Genomic DNA, 21,549 nt, shown 5'->3' on the forward strand with positions numbered 1-21,549 from the left:
GTGTTTGTAGTTACACTGCCCCAGAGTGGGTTGTGCCCATTTAAATCTCTCTGTAAATAAGGATTTATAATTGCTATATTTATGTTTCAGTTGATTATATTCTTGTTTATACTGTAATTCATTCGTTTCCTAATTTTTTAAAAGTCGTTAATGTTAGGTCAACTTGTGGCTTAACCAACTGCCAAGGAGGAGAAGAAAGAAGACAGGAAGGAGCTATGTTTTCCAGCTCAATGCTGACAGCAGAAATAAGTGGTTTTATTCTTAATCCAAGAGGCGGAACAAGACAAGATTTTTTATTGTATAAATCCTCATACAGAGGATTGAAGACACAGTTATATGCAGGGTTTGACTCATTTGAATATAATTTTGTTACATACTGTAAAGCTAATTTTATACGTCGCTGCTCAAGAGATGGTTCATCAACCTCGACATACAGGCTGTCAACAGGTGAAGTTCTAAAGGAGCCAAGACAAAGTCTTAGACCTTTATGATGGACTGAATCTAATAGTTTTAAGTTGCTTTTGCAGGCTCCACCATAGACAATGGAGCCATAGTCAAGTTTTGAACGCACGAGAGATCGATATAGATGAAGAAGGGTAGCTTGATCCCCTCCCCATTTAGAATTTGAAACCACTTTCAACAAGTCAAGTGCTTTCAGGCATCTAGTCTTAAGTGACTTAATATGCGGTAAAAACGTTAAATGTGAATCAAAGATAAGACCCAAGAACTTAGCTTCCTTCACAACTTTAATGGCCGTCCCATCTAGAGATAGTTCAGGGTCTTTATGTGGTTTGTATTTTCGACAAAAATGTATGCAGTTAGTTTTCGATTTAGAAAATTTAAAGCCGTTTTCAAGACACCATTTATTAATCTTGTTTAAACACAACTGTAGTGGTCGTTCAATGGTATGCATATTTTTACCACGACAAGAAATATTAAAATCATCCACAAATAACGATCCATCAATTGAATCGTTTAAAACTTTAGATAAACTGTTGATCTTGATGCTAAAAAGAGTGACAGACAGAATACTGCCTTGTGGAACACCCTGATCCTGATTGTAATGATCAGACAGGGTAGAACCCACACGGACCTGGAATTGTCTGTTATTTAAAAATGTGGCTGTAAATTGAGGCAAACGACCACGCAAACCAAAGTCATGTAAATCTCGTAAAATGCCATATTTCCAAGTTGTGTCATATACTTTTTCAAGATCAAAAAAGATCTTGATGATGGAGGAACATCGGATGGAGTTACAGCTTTTAATATAGTAGGAAAATGGTCACTTCCACAGGGGTCATCGTGCACTGACCATTCGAATTCAGTTAGTAGTTCTGCATTTGTAAGTGACAAATAGAGAGCAGAATAGGTCCCTGTAGCAGGATGTAAATATGTATTGGAACCATCATTATAAATACATAAATCATTGTCAGAACAAAAGTCCTCCAACAATTTCCCTTTAGTGTTTGTAGTTACACTACCCCAGAGTGGGTTGTGCCCATTTAAATCTCCCATTATAATACAGGGCTTCGGGAGTTGGTCATATAGAGCCTGAAGATCAGTTTTGGCAAACATCGAGACGGCGAATTATAGAGAGAGCATGGCGTAAATGCAACATGTCAAGTAAGTCTCACAGCAGCAGCCTGCATATTAGTATTAAGTGAAACAGGGCTTTGAATAACGTTTTGTCTGACTAGAACGGATGACCCGCCAGTGGCTCTATCACCCGGAGGTGAAAAAGAATGATATGCATTATAATTACGAAGGTCAAATGTATCTGTTTGTTTTAAATATGTCTCTTGGAGACACATCGCTGAAGGTGTAAAATCCTGGACTAATAGCTGTAATTCATGTACATTAGTCCTCAATCCTCTACAGTTCCACTGTACAATATTATTGGAATAAACTATCTTTTGGGGGGATTTATTGTCGATCTACCCCGCACTCTTTTGGAGGGCAACAAGCTATGTGGCCTAGAATGGACGTTTTCAGATACGTCCATGTCTTCAAGAGACCCATATTTATTGAATAATTGAATTTTATTTGCTGACCCTTTTGGGGCTCTGCCACTGAGGTTTTTTTTTTGTAAAATCTGGCTTTTTACTTTTAGTTTTAGTGAGACTTTGTTGAGACTTTGTTGACGATTGTGAAGATGATTCAAGATCGGGTGATGTTTCTGATTATGTTTGAGATGGACCAGGAAGTGATTCTCCTGTTTGAGTAGCTGTAGTGGGTGAGAGAAGGTTGGGATTATCCGTTGTGACCCAAGTTAAGTCTGCCTGACAGCTGACAGATACAGTAACTGTGCTAGATGTTGTTTCAAGAGTTCTTTTCGCAATGGAACCATAGATTTCTGTTTGTCTCGAGCTTAGGGCTTGTCTTTTCGCATCAGCAAAGCTGTTGTTTTGAGTGAACTTTATTGTATTAATTGCCATTTGGTGTTTCCACACAGGACGGTCCTTAGAGTAAGATGGGTGATTCCCTGTACAGCTGACACATTTTTTAACAGTACTGTTACATACTTCTGTTGTGTGGGTCTTTTCACTACAGTGAGCACATACAACAGACACGGTGCACGAGTTTACTCCATGGCCAAACTTTTGGCATTTGAAGCACCTGAGAGGATTGGGAATGTATGTGTCAACATTTAGATTGCAGTAGCCTGCCGTGACTGATTTTGGAGCAGAAGGTAAAGAAAAAGAAAACAGATATGTGTTGGTTTTAAAGGTTTCATTGTTTTTACGAGTTGAAAAACGTTTCACATAGAGTACACCCTGATCTCTCATGTCAGACGCGATGTCTAATTCCGACATGTCAGCGAGTAATCGATCATGGTCTCTTACAATTCCTTTACTCATGTTGAGTGTTTTGTGGGCTGTGATGGTGACGGGAATGCCAATAAATGTTTTGGTGTTCAACAGATTGCTTGATTGCTGCTTTTTGGCACACTCAACCAACAATGCACCAAACCGTAATTTCCTGATAGTCTTTACATCTCCAGTAATACTTTGGATTCCATTTTGACACAGCAAAATGGTTTAATTTCAATGGAGTGTTATCTTCCGTCTCAATTACTAGAAAACGTGGCCAGTAATCGATTGGTTTGGGCAATCTGAGGTCATTCTGAACAGGATCTACTTCAAGCTGACGTTTGGTTTTCTTCAGAGGAGTTTCATAAGCCATGGTTATTTGTTTTGTATTTCATCATCCGAGCTCCCCACCCACCAGGGAGTATCACAAGGACAATGCTAAAAACAAGTGGGTCTCCAACTTGCAGCACCAAGGATACCCAGATGATATACTCCAGCAGAGGAATTTAAAATAATTAGTCCACCAGATTGGCCCATGAGCCACCGCCTTCTGGGCATAAGACTGTAGGCAAAGATCACAACAACATAATTCAAAATGAGAAAAGTTTTTGATGAACAATAGAGTCAAGACCGAAATTAAACCAAGTCCAAAATCAAATTTGTGCGATGAAATGGATACAAATCATGCACAGGGCTTGGCGTGACCAGCCGATTGGTTGAACCGGGCCCATTCAACCACCCGTCTAGGTGAAGTCAGGGCCGAAGTGGTGTGTTGAGCAATAGCAACACTGGTCCTGCTCCCATTGCCCTCAACCATCAGGGTCCCCTCCTCTACCGACACAGGGCCGCAACGGCAAACGGGCCGGTGGACCAAATATTCCCCCGGGTCCACTACGGAGGTGTTGGCGAGCTCTTAGCATTACCCAGCACCCACCACGAGGAGGTGGCTCGCCACGGGTGCCCAATCAGAACGAAGACTCAGCTGCAATGCAGTGTGGAACGTCAGTGTAAAACAAAACTCAATACTGATCCAGATTGCACGCAGTCTAAAAGGCGTAATAGGGTGAAAAACATGCCCTGCATTATAGGTGGTACTGCTACGTATTTGCGGATCGCAATCAAAGAGGTACTTGAGTTAGCATTAGCACTTGAGTTTTAATGTAACTGACTGTTGTTGAGTCGGGTCACACCGCCGCAGCTGAGATTCCAGTGCTGCACTTGACAGTTGAATACCAGCCTTACCCCACCCAAGTGTGTTTCAGTCATATTGAATGTTATTGGTGAAAGACCGTGGTCACCAACATGTAGTAATTGCGAGACGTCACCTGTCTGCAGAGTGAAGTTTGAATCTGCAGAACAGTGGGAGCCCCGGATATCGTAATACGCAGTAATGTCCACGGTCAGAGTCACCGCTTCATGCAGGGTTAGAATCTCTGTGTCCTTGTCACTGGTGATGTTGCATGCTGGTGTCCTGGGAACTGAAAGGACTGCATTTATTTTATTTATTTATTTAGTTTTTGCCAGAAGTGTGTCAGTATCTTCGAAATTGTTAAAGTGTACTCACTCTGATGCCAAGTATAGAAATGCATATGCATCTAACCGTTGATCGATAATCCGTTTAACTTTCGTTACATAATGTAGACTAGGGTTAGTATCAGAATTCAAGCATTCTCAGTTGTAAAAATACGAACAAAGCATTAGAGCTGAAATATAAGTTTACCTCAACATTAATGATCGTGTGTGTTTTCATGCCTAACCTCACCTCAAAGAAAATATCACATACGTATAACATTGTTGACGGGTTTATATAAATTCCCGATTTTGACAGTGAAATTTCACATGTCTGTAATTAGTCTAGACAATTCAAACAATGAGCTAAGTGGTCGTCCCAATTTCGAAAGTCCACGGCTCACACATGTTAATTAGTCCTACTATCTACTGGTAAAATTGTGACTTTCTCAGTGGATTACATTACCAGTCTCCCTGGCTTTCACCGTAATCATCTTACACATGCAACGTCAAATAATCACTAGACCCTTATTTTATCATCCCCAAGCGGTATTAGAGTTTAAAAATGCAACTTGTCATGTATTTCTCTGGCACCCGTGGCGACCCACCTCCTCGTGGTGGGTGCTGGGTAACGCTAAGAGCTCGCCGACACCCCCGTAGTGGACCCGGAGGGATATTTGGTCCACCAACCCGTTTGCCGTGGGTTGCGGCCCTGTGTCGGCGGAGGAGGGGATCCTGATGGTTGAGGGCAATAGGGACCTGTAGCCGTGTTCCTGTTGCTCAATACACCACTTTGGCCCTAACTTCCCCTAGACGGGTGGTTGAATGGGCCCGGTTCGACCAATTGGCTGGTCATGCCAAGCACTGTGCATGGAGTATTTTTCATATTTATCAATGCACACATGTCATTTGGAATTTTTGCAAATTTGGACTTGGTTTTATGATCTAAAACATTTTTGATTTTGAAATATGTTGTTCTGTAATTTGCCTAGAGTCCTATGCCAGAAGGCGATGGCTCATGGGCCAATCTGGTGGAATTATTAATCTTTTAATTCTTCTGCTGGAGTATATCTTCCGGGTATCCTTGGTGCTGCAAGCTGGAGGCCCGCTTGCTTCAGCATTGTCCTTGTGATACTCCGTGGTGGGTGGGGAGCTCGGATGATGAACCATTTACACTAACCATGGCTTATGAAAACCCAACAAAAAAAACAAAACGTCCACTTGATATTGACCCTGTTGATAGTGACCACAGACCGTCTGCATCGATTGAGTATTGGCCGCGTTTCATCGTGATTGAGACTCCTGACAAGACACCGTTGAAGTTGAACCCCTTTGCTGTATCCAAGGGTATTGAGGGTATTGCAGGGGACGTGAAGAACATTAGACGCTTACGTTCAGGTGGCCTACTAGTAGAGTGCGGGAAAAAGCAACAATCAACTAATTTGCTGAACATCATATCTTTCGTGGGTATTCCGGTCACGGTCTCTGCACACAAAACCTTGAACTCCAGCAAAGGTATCGTTAGAGATCGCGACCGATTATTTGACGATATGTCGGAACTTGATATAGGTTCTGAAATGAAGGATCAAGGTGCACTCTACGTCAAGCGCTTGTCAACTCGCCGAAAAAACGAAACCATCAAAACGAACACGTATCTGTTTACTTTTTCATGTCCAAATGCTCCCAAATCAGTGAAGGCAGGCTATTGTAATATTCCAGTTGATACCTACATCCCCAACCCGCTAAGATGTTTTAAATGTCAGAAATATGGACACGGTGTGAATACTTGCACATTGTCTGTTGTGTGTGCTCACTGTGGTGAGAAGACACACACAACAGAAGATTGTGACAGTGATTATAAAAAATGCACCAATTGCTCAGGCGAACATTCTTTATTTTCTAAACAGTGTCCAATTTGGAAAGAACAAATGGAGATCAATAAAATAAAATTCACACACAATATCTCTTTTTCGGAGGCCAAAAAACTGGTAAAGAGATCTGATCTTCCAGAAAGTTATGCTACAATAGCAAAAACATCATCCGGTTCTAGCTCTAAAACAACATCAACCACGGGCTGCCAAACTACCTTGACTTGGGTAAATTGTGATTCTCCACAGCCTTTGTACCCAGCTATATCATCACAGACTGAGGAATCACTTCCTAGTACCTCAAAGTCGTCTTCCGATCACAAATCATCATCATCTCAGTCACATTCAAGGTCTCAATCAACAGCTGATAATCAACAAACGGTGAAATGTAAACCGAAGCCAAAGCCTGATGCTTCAAAACAACAAAGTGGCAGAGCTCCTAAAGGGTCACAAAATAAAGTTCAATTGTTCAATAAATATGGGTCTCTTGAAGACATGGACGTTTCTGAAAATGTCCATTCTAGGGCACATAGCTTGTCGCCCTCCAAAAGAGTGCGGGGTAGATCCCCAATAAATCCCCCCAAAAGATAGTTTATTCCAATATTATTGTACAGTGGAAATGTAGAGGATTGAGGACTAATGTACATGAATTACAGCTATTAGTCCAATATTTTACACCTTAAGCGTTATGTCTCCAGGAGACATATTTAAAACAAACAGATACATTTGACCTTCGTCATTTTAATGCATATCACTGCTTTTCACCTCCAGGTGATAGGGCCACTGGCGGATCATCCTTTCTAGTCAGACAAAACGTTATTCAAAGCCCTGTTCCACTTAATACTAATATGCAGGCTGTTGCTGTGAGAATTACCTTACATGTAGCGTTTACGCTATGCTCTCTTTATATTTCACCTTCTTCGGTGTTTGCCAAAACCGATCTTCAAGCTATATATGACCAACTCCCGAAGCCCTGTATTATAATGGGAGATTTAAATGGACACAACCCAGGAAATTTTAAAAAGGCTAACTGGGCTTTATATGAAACACTGTGTGCTGAAAAACTTAAACCTGAACGTTTTATTGGCGTTCCTGGTGTCATCAAATGTTTTTCTGATGAATCGAATTCCATAGCTGATGAGTGTATACCAAAATCATCTGTAGTTCCACATATTCGAAAACCATGGTTCAGCGATGAATGCAAACAAGCTAGGAAGGAAAGGAAAAAAGCAGAACATTATTTCCGTCGCCATCCTATGGTGCATAATTTAAATAAATTAAAAATTTTAAATGCACGACGTAGTTTTAAACAGAACAAACGCCAATCTTGGCAAAATTATGTATCCAAAATAAATTCTCGGACACCTATGTCCAAGGTATGGAACATGGTCCAGAAAATTAAAGGTAAAGGTACTAAATCTACTGTCCATCATCTTAAACATGGAGATCAATTACTTACTGATAAGTCAGATATTGCGAATAAACTGGGTGAAACTCTCGCTAAACATTCTTCCTCTTCGAATTATACACCTAAATTTCAGCAATATCAAAAACAACAAGAAAAGAAAATTATTAATTTCAATTCTGATAACGGGGAAGATTATAATGAAACTTTTTCTATTCATGAACTCAATACTGCTCTTGATCAAGTTCATGATACTGCTACAGGAGCTGATAAGATCCATTATTAACTCCTGAAACATTTACCAGAATCCTGTCTGGAAACTCTCCTAAGTATTTTTGATGATATTTGGACATCGGGTAACTTTCCTCCTTCATAGCGTGATGCCATAGTGGTATAGTAATAACAAAATCATCCACGGGATGCCAAACTACCTTGACTTGGGTCAGTTCCGACTCCCCCAGGTTGTATACCCTGCCATATCATCCCAGACTGAGGAACTAATACCTAAACCTGGACGTGATCATACAAATCCATCGAATTATCGTCCGATTTCATTAACTAGCTGTGTTTGCAAGACCATGGAACGCATGATAAATAATCGACTTGTTTGGTACTTGGAAACAAATAATCTCAAAACAGATATTCAGTGTGGTTTCCGTAAAAACAGAAGTACTATAGACCATTTAGTGCGACTGGAATTTGTTAAAAACGCACTAATTAATAAACAACATGCTGTGTCTATCTTTTTTGATCTTGAAAAAGCATATGACACCACCTGCAAATATGGCATTTTGAGAGATTTACATGACTTTGGCTTGCGAGGTCGTTTGCTTGACTTTATTGCCAACTTTTTAAATGACAGACAATTCCAGGTCCGTGTGGGTTCTACCCTGTCTGATCATTACAATCAGGATCAGGGTGTTCCACAAGGCAGTATTCTGTCTGTCACTCTTTTTAGCATCAAGATCAACAGTTTATCAAAAGTTTTAAACGATTCAATTGATGGATCGTTATTTGTGGATGATTTTAATATTTCTTGTCGTGGTAAAAATATGCATACCATTGAACGACCACTACAGTTGTGTTTAAACAAGATTAATAAATGGTGTCTTGAAAACGGCTTTAAATTTTCCAAATCGAAAACTAACTGCATACATTTTTTTCGTAAATATAAACCACATAAGGACCCTGAACTATCTCTAGATGGGACGACCATTAAAGTTGTGAAGGAAACCAAGTTCTTGGGTCTAATCTTTGATTCACATTTAACTTTTTTACCACATATTAAATCACTTAAAACTAAATGCCTGAAAGCACTTGACTTGTTGAAAGTTGTTTCAAATTCAAAATGAGGAGGAGATGAAGCTACCCTTCTCCATCTCTATCGATCACTAGTTCGTTCTAAACTTGATTATGGCTCAATCGTTTACGGTGGAGCCTGCAAAAGCAATCTTAAACTTCTTGATCCTGTCCATCATCAAGGTCTGAGACTTTGTCTTGGATCTTTTAGAACTTCACCTATTGACAGTCTCTATGTTGAGGCCGATGAACCTTCTCTTGAACAGCGCCGTATAAAGTTAGCTTTACAATACATTACTAAATTATACTCTAATCATTCTAACCCTGCATATAACTGTGTTTTCAATCCCCTTATGAGGATTTATACAACAAAAAGTCCTCTCTTGTCCCGCCTCTAGGACATAGAATTAAACCTTTTCTTTCTGCTGCTGGGATTCAGCTGGAAAACATAGCTCCCTCCCGTCTTCTTTCTTCTCCTCCTTGGCAATTGGTTAGGCCACAAGTTGACCTAACATTAACATCATTTAAAACGTCAGAAACAAATGACTTAAAATATAAACAAGAATATCATCAATTAAAATATAAATATAGCAATTACAAACCCTTATTTACAGATGGGTCCAAGGACGGTAGCGCTGTGGCTTGTGCCACTGTCACTGGATCGAGAACAATATCTTCTCGATTACCAGATAATAGTTCTATTTTTACAGCAGAAGCTAATGCCATATTAACAGCTCTCAAATATATTCAAAGACACCCTAAACGTAAACAATATATAATCTATTCCGATTCTCTTTCTTGCCTACAGGCTATTAAAAATATTTCTTGCAAACATCCACTTTTAATAGAAATTATTGAATTGTATAATGATCTTGCTACTGGCCAATACGACATCGTCTTCTGTTGGTTACCCAGCCATGTAGGCATTTCTGGTGACACATTGGCTGACCTTGCTGCTAAAGCAGCACTCAAGAAATCTGTGACACCACTGCTTGTTCCTTATAGTGATTGCAAAGCCACCATTAGATCATATATCCGTGATCTGATGCAAAAGACGTGGGACACCCAAGTGGGTATCAATAAATTACATGAGATAAAACCTTACATTGGTTATACCCACTTGGGTTGTCAGTCCAGATTTGAAGAGGTTATTTTACAACGATGTCGTATTGGCCACACTAGATATACTCATTTGTACCTTTTGAAAGGGGAGGATCCTCCGTTTTGTATCCCTTGTGATGAGCGAGTCACGGTCAAGCATATTCTGCTTGACTGTGTTGAATTCTCCATCACAAGGGATAAATTTTTCAATGTCAAAACTGTCAAGGACCTTTTTAACACTGTAAGTTGTCATTTAATCATTGGTTTTTAAAGGAAATTGATTTTTTGGTGGAATTTGGAACTTTATGTTGTATAAATAGATGCATTTTAATGATTGGTAGTTTGAATTAGTAACTAGAATTGTTGGTGGCTGTACCCTCAAAGGGGGTTGAAGTATTGTAAAATTATTGTCCTCCTGAGAGGGTACGTAAGTCCACAAACATTCACAGTAAATTTAAGTCTACCAGGATTTTAATCGTAGTATTCATGTTCTTTTAATTTCGGCTAACTTTTCGTACAATCGACAGCAGCTGAAGGAATGGTGTAAATCCAACTAGGGACCATGCAGGTAGCAAAGGTACTGTAAGTCCCCATGGTTCCTAGTGTGGTGATCTACCTTCTGTTGTTGGCGATCTATAGTCTGTTTTTATATTGTATTGTCTAAATAGTGCTATTAGTTTTAACTTTCCATGCTAGTTTTAATTGAATTTGTGATATTCTAGTCGTTTTACTGTCCTTCGTTGACAGGTTGTTACAATGTTTATATGCTCTTTTTCATTGTTGAATGTTCTCGTCACGATATGGCTGAGATATTGCCGATGTGACGTTAAATATTAACTCACTCACTTGAAAACGGCTTCTAATTTTCTAAATCCAAAACTAATTGTATACATTTTTGCAGAACATATAAGCCACATAAGGACCCAGAACTATCTCTAGATGGCACTCCCATCAAAGTTGTAAAGGAGGCCAAGTTCTTGGGATTAAGTTTTGATTCACATTTAACGTTTCTACCACATATCAAACCCCTCAAAACTAAATGCCTGAAGGCACTTGACTTGTTGAAAGTCGTTTCAAATTCTAAATGGGGAGGGGACCAAGCTACCCTCCTGCAACTTTATCGATCACTGATAAGGTCAAAACTTGATTATGGCTCCATTGTATATGGTGGTGCCTGTAAAAGCAGCCTGAAACGTTTAGATTCTGTTCACCATCAAGGTCTAAGACTTTGTCTTGGCTCCTTTCGAACTTCACCTGTTGACAGCCTGTACGTTGAGGCCGATGAGCCATCTCTTGAGCAGCGACGCATCAAATTAGCTTTACAGTGTGTAACAAAATTATATTCCAGTGAGTCAAACCCTACATATAACTGTGTTTTCAGTCCTCTGTGTGAGGACTTATACAATATGCAATCTTCGCTTGTACCGCCTCTGGGTTTAAGAATTAAACCATTTCTTGCTGCTTATAGCTCCTTCCCGTCTTCTTTCTTCTTCTCCTTGGCATTTGGTTAGGCCCCAAGTGGACCTAACACTGACCACATTTAAAAAAATCAGAAACTAATGAATTACAGTATAAACAAGAATATAATGAATTGAAACATAAATATAGCAGTTAGAAATCCTCATTTACAGATGGGCCCAAGGACGGTGGCGCAGTAGCTTGTGCCACTGTCATTAGATCCAGAACAATTTCTTCTAGATTACCAGACAACAGTTTATCCAAGGTTTTAAATGATTCAACAGATGGATCACTCTTTGTGATGATTTTAATATTTCTTGTCGCGGAAAAAACATGCATACTATTGAGCGGCAACTGCAGCTGTGTTTAAATAGAAAAGTGGTGTCTTGAAAACGGCTTTAAATTTTCTAAATCAAAAACCAATTTATACACTTTTGCCGTCAATACGAACCCCATAAAGATCCAGAACTGTTTTAAGTGGCACCCCCATCAAAGTTGTCAAGGAAGCTAAGTTCTTAGGTCTCATTTTCGATTTACATTTGACGTTTTTGCCTCATATTAAATACCTAAAAGCAAAATGCCTGAAGGCACTTGATTTATTAAAGGTTGTTTCTAATTCAAAATGGGGAGGGCATCAAATTACCCTCCTTCACTTATATAGATCGTTGGTACGATCTAAACTTGATTATGGCTCCATCGTCTATGGTGGAGCCTGTCAGAGCAACCTAAAATTACTTGATTCAGCTACCACCACAGAACACCACCTGTGTTTCGTCAACGTGTGAGTGCTGTCGTTTACAGAGATCAAGTTCCCCAACAACACGTTGTACCCCTTTTCCAAGCACAGCGTCCACTCCAAATCTTCCAGCAAGACAATGCTCTACCTCACACGCCACGGGTCTCCATGGACTTTCTGAGAGCAAACAACATTCCTGTGCTGCCCTGGCATTCTCTATCACCCGATATGGCACCGATAGAACACGTGCGGGAAGAAACTGGAAGAAGAATGGACACAGCTGGTTCACCTCAAAACCTGAGGGATTCGGAAGCACAGTTGACAAGGGAATGGAATCAACTGCCACAAGCCTTCTTCCAGAGACTTGTTGACTCGATTAGACGTCGCTGTACTGCCTGTGTCGACAGCAATGGCGGTCACACACGTTACTGATTACGAGACTCTGTTTTGTCATTTTTACTGTTTATGTGTGCTGAATTTTTTGTTAACAGAGATGAATTTTCCATCAGAAATCATGCACCATTTCATCAACAATCATGTGTCTGTTGTTTTTTTTCCAATTAATTAAGTTCATGAGTACCCAAGATAGCAGTGTAAGATTTTTGAAAACCGACTTGCGTTTTATTTTGCGGTTCAGTATAGTTCCTATAAAGTGCCTGCAACAATTACTAGAACTTGTAGTATTCAACGACTAAAAGGATGAGGTGGCACCTGTGACGGTTTTGCTGAGCGTGTATCTCAGTGATATACATTAAGCGATGTCTACGTTTTTCTTACGGACTGGGCAGACCAATACTTGAATATTGTGTGTTGGGGAGATTCCTGCAGTACTGCTTAACACTTTCCACTGTAAACGATTTGATTCCAGAAAGAGACGAAATCTCCAGAACAATGGATCTGGATGACAAACACCTGCTCCTAACATCCTAACATAAGTATCACTCTTTCGTAATTACTGTCTTGCCTGTGCTTCAAAATCAACTTGTTATATATTTGCAGAAATGCACGAGAGATGGGACATGATACTGCAATTATGAAACAATTTGGTAAAGTTCCACGTGTGTGTATTAGCGCGGCATGTCATCTCTTTGTATGTGTTAGAAGAATAAGTAGTAGGTTTACATTTAGTGGTATATATACTGAGTTGATTCCGTTGAAGGTCACTATGGGTGTCCATGTGCGATGCTTAAGAGGTAGCGTTCTTTAGTGTTGACTTATCTCTCCACACTTTACGAAACCCTTATCAACCTCTATGTGTTTACTGTCGTCCATAAGGCAACTATGCCTGGAACAAAATGGATCATGGCCCTCTTAAATCTGGAGATTCGAAACGACTTCATCAGTGTTGAACTTGTGAGCCAACCCACCCGACTAAATACATCCAGTGAATTATATCCGTTGAAGGTGTAAATTACTAAATGAATGACATTCTGCCATTATGCAATCCGAGTAGGAAACGTACGTGTTTGTTTTGCAATCTACATAAATCATCATCAGTGGAACATGTTTGGATTTTTCTCCTCATGTTGGATTCCCTTCCTTTTAAGTGGCAGTCAAATGCATCCAGCGCTTTCCCTGTTCGAGTAGATTGATATGTCGGTTATGAGAATAGCTGTACCTCTTCGTAATGATCAAAGTCTGTCTGCTTTGACAACCCTAAACCCTTCAGGCGTGCTCTGTTTGTTTTGGTTAGGGTAGGTTGCTTTTCTTGGTATTGTTGATGTTTGCTATTTTAGATGTTGTATTATGACCGTGTCTTTATACGTGCGTTAGCCGAGTAACCGGTAATCAGTCACATGTATTGTTATAGATATAACACACGTGATTATGCGAGGCATAACATTATTTAACATCTTTTCTGGCACATATTAAATTTCATCACAATATTATGGCAGTATTATTATTATTGTTTGTTTGGGTTTTATATTTTGCCTATTTGCCTTGTGTTCGGGTTTGTTTACGGGTTCGAACATTACAGCAAATGATTTGTGGAAATCAGTTGGAATATGTGTATATACCAGATAAATGATATCTGTATAAAATCTTGCTGTGCATAAAACGCAGCGTGGATTACAGAGCAATTTGCTTGATGCAAGGTCTTCAAATCCATCAACTTCAAGTCATCTGCAACATGAGGTGCTTTAGATGTTGCGCTGCAGTGGATGATATTAATGTTCCTTAGAACAAATACAGTGTGTCTTTTTTTAGTAGAACGGACTTGTTGGTATTGTTATTTCTATCATTGTTACAAATGCAAACATGTGTCTCCATCAGTATACTTGTATCATTGAGTCAATATATATTTTTAATGTTTTGTTCTGAAATCTGTGGAAGATATTTATTCGAATATTATATTTTTTCAATAAATGCACTTGCCCCTATGGATATACTGCGTCTGTTTGATGGTGTTTTATTTCCTCATATTAGTTAATGTTGTTATTCGCTTTGAAATGTTTGGTCCTACGAGTGGAATTTAATCTCTGCGTGAGAAGAGTTCAAACCAATAGGTGTGAAGTATTTCCTCCTGCTCAGTATATTTCATACATACAATACACCTATTAAACACGCCGTTCTGAATCAGTGATATTTGTCACCCCCTACTATGACACGATAACAAACAAAAAATTGAGCTGATTTTCCTCCTGATAGTTGTTGTTATTCATTTCATGGACGAATGTTATTGGGTGGAGACCGTTACATTGCACGGAAAAAGGTCAACTATGTTATTGATGAACTTCCTGCTACAAGACGGTTCAGACTCATGTGATTTTATCAGTGATTAGTAACAGTCCTGCATTGGCGTTTTAGCGGAAGTACGATGACCCTTTAGTTTCTCATGTTTCTTGATTTCAAGAACACTACTGGGCATTCCGCTGTAAAGTATTTCCCTAACTACCAGTGGGGGTTCCCGAGGCTACTAAAATGCTTTTGTTGATCTCTGACTTGGTTACCTGTATTATGATCATTCCCCAAAGAGTGCGTTGTATATTGTGTGAATATGTCTGTAGACTTCAGAGGCAGTGATGCACAGACATGTCACATGCCTAATAGTTGTGAGTGAGTGAGTGAGTGAGTGAGTGAGTGAGTGTATTGTTACTCTGTAACCCTGCAACATTCCGGCTCTGTAAATGATCGAGTTTGGACCAGACAACCCAGTGAGATGTCACAGCATGGTCATCGAATTACGCAAGTGGGATATGATGTACTTTGCCAACCATGCTAGCGAGCCTGACCACCCGACCTCTCTAGACGCGTAGATCAATTTTAAAGTAATTCGTCACCTATTGCATGTCTAAAATATCTTCCGTGCAATGAAATATAGATTATACTACATACACAATTACGTTCCTATGTAAGGGAAACGATTTGAAAAGGCTTTGAATTTCATACAATGTACTCATAATTTACCTCTCGACCATTGATAGAAACAACTGTATCCATGGCTACATGATTTCATTAAGTGGGAAAGGATAAACTGTGTGGTTGGTCGTGGTTTTGTTAGAGGTGATAGAACACTGCTGAATAGATATTTGTTGCAGAAACACGTGGGCAGCTGTGGCCGTCGCACACGATATCAATAATATATTACCAAATGCTAAAATATTTTCCTGTGTATTCATGGGAAACAGCTACACCCATCAATACATAATAATACAACGATTGCTCGTGTGTCAGGAAGTTCTGTGGTTCGGTGATAACAGGGAAATCTCCCACAGGGATATTAAATCCTTGTATGACACGTGAGCAACACTATCACCGACACAGGTAGCCAGGGCATTGTATTACCTCATGCTATTATACACTGTTTCCATATTCATAAGAAAAATATCAAGTGACTGATTCCGACTTTATCGCGACTATTGAATAGTGGTACTTTAGAGAAAGCTCATCGTGCCTGCCATGAAGAAAGTAACCTGGAAAACAGCCAAAAGCAAGTCAATCGCTCTCCTTTAATACACGGTAACATATGGTACAACTTGGAACAACCTGAAGAACAGGAACACAAATACTGACCACACATCAGATCGGATTCACACATGCCATAGAATGTTAGTTACATGGCTTGTGCTCATTTTGTTGATCACTGGATTGTCTGATCTAGGCCTGATTATGTACCCATTTGTGTGACAGAGAAATGACTTTAACTGCACCCTGGCGTGTCTGTCTAGCCTTAACTTGTCATTCAGTTGCTAAATTCATCACACTGATCATGATACTATTTATGTTTGTTGATTAAAAGACAAAACACTCACACAGTTCTGACTTAAATGAAAGCTATCAGCATCTATAAATATCTTTACATATATGGCTCCTTATACTCTCATCGTTAATCACATCCCTGTTTAGCGGGCTTTAAAAAACACAAACCCGACACAAAAATTTACCAAAATCTGTAACTTCAACTGTTGTCAGCGTGTAGACGGGTATGCTTCGTGACAAAAAGTCTTCCATACATATCTGAGGATTTGGAATCAACAATCCTTCCCTGAAAACCCATCTTCTTGGGAGGGGCGATATTGCAAGTGTCCATCAACTGGATATAAACGTTACAGTGCAGATCGTGGCAGAAAACTTTACAGTGCACGTCGCGGCAGAAACTAACATATCCGAAACATTTGTGTGAATATTGACAAGGTGATGGAGGAAAACCTATCGCTACAAGAGGAGAAGAGTAAACAGAGACAACAAAACCCTTTCCACCTTCGAAGAAATCTCTGCTGAAAGCAGCGTCGATTGTACAATTATTTCTCTAGTGTAAAACTTTGAATACCAGGTGTCACTCTGACCTTTTACCATGGCAACCAATCGTAAGAAGCATATGAACGGGTTATTCCGGGTATCAACGTTCATGTTGCGTGTTTTACGACAGGTTCTTGAATGAGACGCAGCCTATTTTGTGGGAATCTCAAATGACACAAAAACATTCTGACCTCTGTGGTAAGAGTGTTCCCACACTCAGCGGTTGCTATTGTGACGAATAAGGGTATAATCTAATACGACAGAAGGCCCTCCCATGTGAACGGCACAGGGCACAGGCGACTTTAATCTAACAGATGACAAAGATGAAAATGTCTCAGTTCTATATTGCGTGAGTTGTTTGATCCGTCGGGCGACGTGCCATAGATTTATCAAGGATACGCTGTTCCACCGGAGTATGAATCCTAGACCCGCATCAGTTCATATTATTAAATTTTGTCCTCCTTAGAGGATACATAAATCTCAAAACGTTCAAAGTCAGTGTAACTTCTCTTTAATCATAGAATCATAGCCGAAGAGATGGTGTAAATCCAGCTAGGGTCTACGCAGGTATCAAAAGTTTTGTACGTCCTCATGATCACTAGTATGGTGTATCTACTCTCAGTTGTTGCGACCTATAACCTGTTTCTATAGTAGGTCATCTGTAGTAGATATGTGTGAGAGTTACTTGCTAGTTTCTAATTGAAACCTGTGATAATCTAGTTGTTTTGCTCCCCTTCCTTGACACAGTTTAATACATTTTCATTTGTTTAATATGAAATTATAACTTGTCTCATTGTCTCTTTGTCGGGATATGGCTGGAATATTGCCGATGTGATTTAACATCTTAACTAACTCACTCACTCACTCACTCACTCACTCACTCACTCACTCACTCACTCACTGATGCTGTTCGTGAAAATGTTACGACGTTTAGATGAGCTCAGTTCACATGCTGCTGACACGCTATGGTATTTACAACCAGGGCCCCGTTTTACAAACCTCTAGTAAGCCTAAGATATCGTCACTTTTCAGATAGCATTCGAACGTCCTATGTTACAGTATAGGAGGTACGAATGTTACGAGAAACGTTAGGAGGACTTAAGCTTACGATAGGCTTACGTTAGGCTAGCGTCTTCATAAAACAAGCGCACTACAGTACAGGTTCTTAGCAGAACCAACAGTAAACTAAACAGTGGTAAAGGGCGAGTGAGTGAATTAAAATTTAACGTCACATCGACAATATCTCAGCCATATCGTGACGAGAACATCTAATATCAAAATTAATTGTATGTCTACTATATAGCCTGTCAACGAAGGACAGTATAACAACTAGAATATCACAAATGGAATTAAAACTAGCATGGAAAGTTAAAAACAACATCACCATTAGGACAATACACTATAAAATCATGCTATAGATCGCCAACAACAGAAGGTAGATCACCAAACTAGGGACCATGGGGACTTACAGTACCTTTGCTACCTGCATGGACCCTAGTTGGATTTACACCATCCCTTCAGCTGCTGGCGAGTGTACAATATGCCAGCCAGAATTAAAACAACATGAATACTACGATTAAAAACCTGGTAGATTTAAATTTACTGTGAATGTTTGTGGACTTACGTACCCTCTCAGGAGGACAATAATTTTACAATATTTCAACCCCCTTTGAGGGTACAGCCACTAACAATTCTAGTTCCTAACCTAAACTACCAATCATTAAAATACATTTATATACAGAACATATTACTCGAACTTCAACCAAGAAATCAATTTCCTTTAAAAACACCAATAATTAAATGAGCGCTGACTGTGTTAAAAAGATCCTTAACAGTTTTTACACAAAAATACTTATCCCTTATGATGGAGAATTCAACACAGTCAAGCAGGATATGCTTGACCGTGACTCTCTCATCACAAGGGATACAAAACGGAGGATCATCACCTTTTAAAAGGTATGCATGAGTGTATCTTGTATGGCCAATACGACATCGTCCCAAAATGACTTCTTCAAATCTGGACTGACAACCCAAGTGGGTATAACCAATGTAGGGTTTTATTTCATGTAGTTTATTTATACCTACTTGGGTGTCCCACTTCTTCTGCATCAGATCACGAGTGTAAGCTCTAATGCTAGCTTTGTAGTCAGAATAAGGAATAAGAAGTTGAGTCACAGAGTGCTGCCTTAGCAGCAAGATCGGCCATTGCGTTACCAGAAATGCCAACGTGGCTGGGTAACCAACAGAAGACGATGTCGTATTGGCCAGTAGCAAGATCATTATATAATTCAATAATTTCATTTAAAAGTGGATGTTTACAAGAAAGATTTTTAATCGTCTGAAGGGAAGAAAGAGAGTCGGAATAGATTATATATTGTTTATGTTTATGGCGTCTTTGAATATATTTAAGAGCTGTTAGTATGGCGTTAGCCTCAGCGGTAAAAATAGAACTGTTGTCTGGTAATCTAGAAGATATTGTTCTGAATCCAATGACAGTGGCACAAGCTACTGCGCCACCGTCCTTGGACCCATCTGTAAATAAGGATTTATAACTGCTATATTTATGTTTCAATTCATTATATTCTTGTTTATACTGTAATTCATTAGTTTCTGATTTTTTAAATGTGGTCAATGTTAGGTCCACTTGGGGCCTAACCAACTGCCAAGGAGGAGAAGAAAGAAGACGAGAAGGAGCTATATTTTCCAGCTTAATGCCGGCAGCAGCAAGAAATGGTTTAATTCTTAAACTAAGAGTACAAGCAAAGATTTCATATTGTATGAGTCCTCACACAGTTATATGCAGGGTTTGACTCACTGGAATATAATTTTGTTACACACTGTAAAGCTAATTTGGTACATCGCTGCTCAAGAGATGGCTTATCAGCCTCAACGTACAGGCTGTCAACAGGTGAAGTTCGAAAGGAGCCAAGACAAAGTCTTAGACCTTGATGGTGAACAGAATCTAAAAGTTTCAGGCTGCTTTTACAGGCTCCGCCATATACAATGGCGCCATAATCAAGTTTTGACCGGATCAGTGATCGATAAAGTTGCAGGAGGGTAGCTTGGTCCCCTCCCCATTTAGAATTTGAAACTACTTTCAACAAGTCAAGTGCCTTCAGGCATTTAGTTTTGAGGGATTTGATATGTGGTAGAAACGTTAAATGTGAGTCAAAAATTAATCCCAAGAACTTGGCCTCCTTTACAACTTTGATGGGAGTGCCATCTAGAGATAGTTCTGGGTCCTTATGTGGCTTATATGTTCTGCAAAAATGTATACAATTAGTTTTGGATTTAGAAAATTAGAAGCCGTTTTCAAGACACCATTTCTCTATTTTGTTTAAACACAACTGCAGTTGCCGTTCAATAGTATGCATATTTTTACCTCGGCAAGAAATATTAAAATCATCCACGAAAAGCGATCCATCAATTGAATCGTTTAAAACTTTTGATAAACTGTTGATCTTGATGCTAAAAAGAGTGACAGATAAAATACTGCCTTGTGGAACACCCTGATCCTAATTGTAATGATCAGACAGGGTAGAACCCACTCGAACTTGAAACTGTCTGTTATTTAAAAAGTTTGCTATAAATTGAGGTAAACGACCTCGCAAGCCGAAGTCATGTAAGTCTCTTAAAATACCATATTTCCAGTTTGTGTCATATGCTTTTTCAAGATCAAAAAAGATAGACACAGCATGTTGTTTATTAATTAGTGCATTTTTAACAAATGATTCTAAACGCACTAAGTGATAGACAGTACTTCTGTTTTTACGGAAACCACATTGTATATCAGTTATAAGATTATTTGTTTCCAAGTACCAAACTAGTCGATTATTTATCATGCGTTCCATGGTCTTGCAAACACAGCTAGTTAACGAAATCGGACGATAATTGGATGGATCCGTATGATCACGTCCAGGTTTAGGTATTGGTACTACTATAGCGTCATGCCATGAAGAAGGAAATTTACCTGAAGTCCAAATATCATTAAAAATGCATGAGAGTGCCTCTAAACAGGACTCTGGTAAGTGCTTCAGGAGCTGATAATGTATGTTATCAGCTCCAGTAGCAGTGTCATGAGCTTGATCAAGAGCAGTATGGAGTTCATGAATAGAAAATGTTTCATTATAATCTTCCCCATTATCTGAGTTCAAATTAATAGTTTTCTTTTCTTGTTGTTTTTGATACTGCTAGGATTTAGGTAAATAATTAGAAGAGGAAAAGTGTCTAGCGCGAGTTTCGCCCAGTTTATTTGCGATATCTGATTTATCAGTAAGTAACTGATCTCCATGTTTAAGATGATGGACAGTAGATTTAGTACCTTTACCTTTAATTTTCTGGACCATGTTCCATACCTTGGACATGGGTGTCCGAGAATTTATTTTGGATACATAATTTTGGCAAGATTGGCGTTTGTTGTGTTTAAAACTACGTCGTGCTTTAGCATTTAAAATTTTACATTTATTTAAATTATGCACCATAGGATGGCGACGGAAATAATGTTCTGCTTTTTTCCTTGCCTTCCTAGCTTGTTTGCAGTCTTCGTTGAACCATGGTTTTCTTATGTTCCACGTGGAACTGCAGAGGACTTTGGTATACACTCAGCAGCTATGGAATTTAGTT

General features: G+C 39.3%; 1 protein-coding gene across 1 annotated transcript in view; it reads right to left on the bottom strand.

The window, feature by feature from the left end:
- The window catches only part of LOC137286914 (uncharacterized), an 81,846-nt gene that overhangs the window by 46,272 nt on the left and 14,025 nt on the right, over window positions 1–21,549 (bottom strand). Inside the window, exon 5 of the mRNA XM_067818980.1 lies at window positions 3,980–4,288. Within this exon, the coding sequence (XP_067675081.1) occupies window positions 3,980–4,288 (309 nt within the window). The remainder of the gene's footprint in view (window positions 1–3,979; window positions 4,289–21,549) is intronic.

The sequence above is a fragment of the Haliotis asinina genome, chromosome 1, assembly GCF_037392515.1.
Source record: "Haliotis asinina isolate JCU_RB_2024 chromosome 1, JCU_Hal_asi_v2, whole genome shotgun sequence".
NCBI classification, from domain to species: domain Eukaryota; kingdom Metazoa; phylum Mollusca; class Gastropoda; order Lepetellida; family Haliotidae; genus Haliotis; species Haliotis asinina.